The sequence below is a fragment of the Morone saxatilis genome, unplaced genomic scaffold (assembly GCF_004916995.1).
Source record: "Morone saxatilis isolate NCDOM2014 unplaced genomic scaffold, NCSU_SB_2.0 Contig9, whole genome shotgun sequence".
Classification (NCBI taxonomy): Eukaryota; Metazoa; Chordata; class Actinopteri; family Moronidae; genus Morone; species Morone saxatilis.
In genome coordinates, this window is record NW_023340268.1 from 2214437 (window position 1) to 2219569 (window position 5133).

General features: G+C 38.7%; 1 protein-coding gene across 1 annotated transcript in view; it reads right to left on the reverse strand.

Annotated features, from left to right (window-relative positions):
• Nucleotides 1-1982, reverse strand: part of cacng8a (calcium channel, voltage-dependent, gamma subunit 8a) — a gene marked incomplete at its 5' end in the record, with an annotated part of 6801 nt that extends 4819 nt beyond the window's left edge. Inside the window, 1 exon segment of the mRNA XM_035682050.1 lies at nucleotides 1731-1982. Coding sequence (XP_035537943.1) covers nucleotides 1731-1982 — 252 coding nt within the window.
• Between the last annotated feature and the right edge of the window lie 3151 nt (nucleotides 1983-5133).

Genomic DNA, 5133 nt, shown 5'->3' on the forward strand with positions numbered 1-5133 from the left:
TATATATATATATATTGTTTCCTGATTATCAAATCCGGCACCGACCAGATTGGAGTCATTCTTTATGATGCCTAAATCAACTACAATTAAATCAACAATGATAATCTGTAATTGTCTCTTATACACAAATGCTATGCTGTCTTACTCCTCTCATCTGTATGGCAATGTACAGTGAGTTGGCTTTTCACTCCTTCCTCCATGTGTCATTACCACACAATATGAAAGCTTTAGCTGTGGAAGAACAGCAGCTTTTTGTTTTTTATGGTAATTGTAACAGAAACTGCTTCCGTACACTTACTTTTTGGGAGGGAGTATTTGATTTGTTGGTTGACAGCTATTTCTGCATCTCATGGGCAAACTAAACATCAAGAGGGAAAGAGAGATCCCATGTTTCTCACTGGTTTAAAAAGAGAAGGGCACTGGTTTAAAAAGAGAAGGGCAGAGTATCTAAAAAAAAACCTACCAGGCAACAACAAAAGTCAATGTTCTGCCACATTTGAACAACAAGAGGTCTTCCCATATGACATAGCTTGCAAAAACTATTAAACTTAATGAACTCATTTTGGATGAACAAATTTCCCTCCATGTCAGACTTGATTGCACACCGTGGAAAACCCAGTGAAAAGGCTGGTGTTCTTGATGCCGGTCTCTTGTTTATGATAATTATTCTAATGCCTCAAAATGAATGTGGTAATTTACTGGTGTTAAGATGCAACATGTCACACATTTAACAAAAACACAAGAACCTTTAGAATAAATAGCTGTGTCCTGGAAACTCCATCTTCTATGTGTGTTTATTATGTATGTGTGTGTCCTCTCCTATTAAACCTGTCTGTCAGCTGCAGAAACGCAGGAAAACTACTTAATCAGTCACTGAATGAGTCACCGCTCATATCTGAGCTCTGGGGCATTATGATGAGCTTTATGTTGAATGCATAGTATGAGTGTTTGTGCGTGTCTGCGCATCAAAGTAAAAAAAAAATCAAGTGCAGCAGGGGAAAAATGAGGCAAAGCTCAGATCTATCTGGAAATCCTCTTATCTGAATTATGCACAAATGCCAAGATGTACCAAAAATACTAAATACACATTAGCTTTTTTAACATCTCATTATCATGTTTACAGCATGTCCTGGTATCATAGTGCATTAAAGGTACAAATACAGATTTATGGACCAACAACCCACCATACTCAAAAGCACTGGTTCAAAAACTGTGGTACATGTACCACTGGTGGTACACAAGCTGCATCTAATGGAACCTCTGAAGTATTTTTTTCATGAAATAAATAAAAAACATGTAATACTGTTAAAATACTACAAACATTTGAATGAAAATACTATGAGATTGCTGAAGTAAGTTTTGCATTTCCAGAAAATTTCATATTAGGCACCTGTTGCATGAAAAACATGCATGGATTTTTTTTTTTTTGTCTATGGTTATGTGCAGATGCTCACAGCACCTTGTAATGAAGGTTGAGGAGCAGATCAACAAAAGTACAGCAATATATCATGCTGTGTGTGTATGTGTGTGTGTGTGTTTATGAGTAAGGGGACTCCTATTTATGTCTGTTCTGATTATAATGATGAGCACACTGACCTCCACAAGACCCTCCAGTGACCAGCGCATGAGAAAACACCCACACAAGTTCAACCCCCAATGCATCCAAAGGTGTCCACAGCCTCGAACACACACACACATGCACAAACATGCACAAATACAACCAGCTGTACCTTCCAGGCAGCAGATCCTCCAGAGGCCGGAGTGGGTGAGTGCCCCAGGGTCTTTCTTATCTTTATTGTTGGAGTCCTCCTGGGAGGAGTTGGCTGTGCTGTTGCAGATGAAGGCGCGGGCGTACAGCCAGTAGTCTGTACCGATAGCCACCGTCATCAGGGCGAAGGCCGCGAACGCTCCCACGGTAGTCAGCAGCACCTGGATGCCCCGCTCACACCACACCATCGCTGGGCGGGGAAGGAAACTAATATCTGACAAGAACACAGACACCAAAATCATATTTCTTCCTCACATACCAGAGCACATGAAAACACTGTAGTTCTGGCAGTAACTGTGCCGAGCAACCGTAGGTGAATAGAATTAGTGTCATCCTTTAATGATCCAAGGTTAGTGTCTGTAGGTTTAATAAAAGCATAATCTTAATTTTCATCACAAATCAAATGTTTATTATTTACAACAACCAGACTATAGACTTTACATTAGTAGATTTCTATTTTATGAATCCCTTCAGAAAGCCAAAGAGATTTAGATGTCAGTAATGATGGATTTACCATCAGACCTAAAGCATTACATTGCTTCAGTAGGATAACATAAATCAGTCTGAAAAAAAATGGCAATAAATAATCTATTATCTTTTGTGTGTGCCACAATCACATTTCTCCTCTAAGACAAATGTCTGGTTTAATCCACAGCACCTTTATAGCAGAGCTACAAAAAAGAGATCCAAAAGAAATTCTCTTCAGAAGTCATTCATGACATTGAAAAATAAAAATCCATGCCATCAGGATGGTGGCTCGCCTGGTCTCACACATTCTTGTATTACAGATAAACAGTACAGTAAAATATGTTTATGAAACAGAAACAGGTAATGTAGTAACATAATCTTGATTCATATTTGATCGGCACTGCCTAGTTTGACAGTTTGATCTGAGTTTAGTGTGTTGAGTTGGATAGACTCACTGAGAATGACCTGTCAATCACAAGGTAGCCCCACCCTAAAGCCTACCCTGCTTTGTGGTCTATTCTACTCTAAACTGGACCGTAATTTACTAAATGAAAATTGTGTTGCATGGAAGAAGACTTGTCACAGACCATAAACTCATTAGGAAACTGTTTACTGAGCTAATAAATTAAGTGAGAAGTCGGGTCATGTCTCCATCTTCAGAGACCTGGAAGCTCTGTCCATTATATATACTGTCTGTGGTTTTACCTTAAAAATTATTTGCAAAAACATTACTTGGTGACTTTGTAACATGGAAAGTCAAACTCTATTGGCTGTTCGTTTTTGCAGTATAATCATGTGTGCACAGGCAACAATCAACTCCCGGAGCTAAACTTATAAAGAATGCCTTACTTATATGATTTCCATAGGGATTTATGGAAGTTAACAGTGGATAGAGAGAGAGAGAAGGATGTCCGTACATTGAATTGTGATCCTGAGAAAAAGCAGTGATTTTGCATCAGGTGATTTTATTTCAAGATAACTAAACTGCATAGTACAATCATCAGTATCATATTTCATGTGACTTATGGATGAACTTCTTTGCTTACAGTCGCTGTGGTGTCTTTTCCTGCACTCATATCCATCTGAGGCATCCAATCTCTGGTCACAAGACTGATTCTGTAACCTGTCCAAAGGTTAGGGTCACCCTATACTCCCTATAAGGTTACTGATTGTGATTGACTGTTTTAAGACTGACTAACTAACTAAGCCAAAGAGTCCATTCATTACAATATTCAGGCTTATGTGAAACTAAACTGACTCTTGTATTAAGTACTTTATTTCCACAGCAGTTCAAAAATGCCCATGAAGTTAAACATTGGATGTTAAAAATAGGAATCGTAACCATATTTGCATTCCACCCTGTTCACAATTCATGCATTTTACTGTCAAATATTTATGCATTAATAGAACTGCTGTCCCCCATGGGCTACTGTGGGTGACTGGTGGGAGCTGCTGATGAGGTTGAGTCTTTCCATTGCATTCTGGGTGAGCACACTGGAGCGGTTTTTAATCAAAAAACAGCGTACACAGCCTGAAGCAGTAAAGAAGCGTTGGCAGCAGGCGACCAGCAGAAGAACAAAATGCCAACCCCACCACATCAACAAAAATATAAAACATCAAAATATTGTTACAAAAATGAACAGCAGACTGCTGGGAGACACAGCGGGAAAAATACGCCTTTGTAATCTGTCTGTAATCTCTACGAAAATTTTAATACATTTACAAAATGCATTATTTCATTGATCAGTGGTTTCTCTCATCAGGTATATGGTAGGGCGAAAACTTGCTGGTCGATTGGTTGATATACACCACTTGTCCAACCAAATTCTCATTGGTCGGACAATCAGTGCTGTTACTTTCATAAGGAGAAAAGTGCTTCTTAATCCATTAATTTCTACAGCGGAAGGGGCAGACCTGATTTAATTTTTCAAGGATATGCTGTATTGTTGATTTCATTATGTGAAAATAATATTCAAATATATTTTGTTCAGCATATATTCTTTTGTGGTCTTTGTATGGTTTAACAGACAATGTGATAGGCCATTTTCACAACTTTGAATTTTGTTCTGCTTTAGCATGTTGTTAAGGCACTACTGCCTCAGGTTGGGGGATTTTGGACTAATGCTGTAATAATGAGGGAAGGTCGAAAGAAACTGTGAGAATGTTTAGCCTCATTTGAAGCCAACTAAACAACAAGAGTAGTAGGTTGGATTGTTACTTTTCTTTTAAGACTGCATTGCTTTATAGTACGTTAGCTTTGTAGCTGTGCAAAAGCCTGCTTCGCTACACAATACTCGCTGGTGCATGAGTGTGTATGTGTGTGTGTGTGTTCCTGTATATAAATTTACTCTATAGACATGCCATGAAGCCATTGCTACATGTCAAAAAGAAATGGTAAAACTGCAGGAATTCATTTTCTTGGCAAGGTTGTGTAACTTTGATTAGCACCCAGCAGCTACTAGATGTATTCCGTGCACTGTGTTCAATTGAGTTAATCCAGACAACATGCAGATATTTATTTTTAAAGTAGGTAAAAAAAAAATGTCCACCTAGATTTTCTGTTGTTGACTATAGTCCTTGTATAATACACAGCACCTTGTCACATTCTAACTCTGACCTTCCTGTCAAAACCTGGATTTCCAAAAGACTCAAGAGGCGCTAATATCAGCAGAGTTTGCAGGTATGGAAGACATTTCTTTGGAATTTGTTTGCTGATATGATCAATAGGCTTAAATGGAAAAGACACTAAAGGGCAACTGCAGAGGAGCCAGAAATAAAAGCAAGCAGGGTACAGACGCTTACATACACATTAATAAAAATAGGAGGGTAAAAGAGACAAGAGAGGAGTGGATGATGAGACAAGTACAGACGAGTGGAGAGGAGAGAGGAGAGAGGAG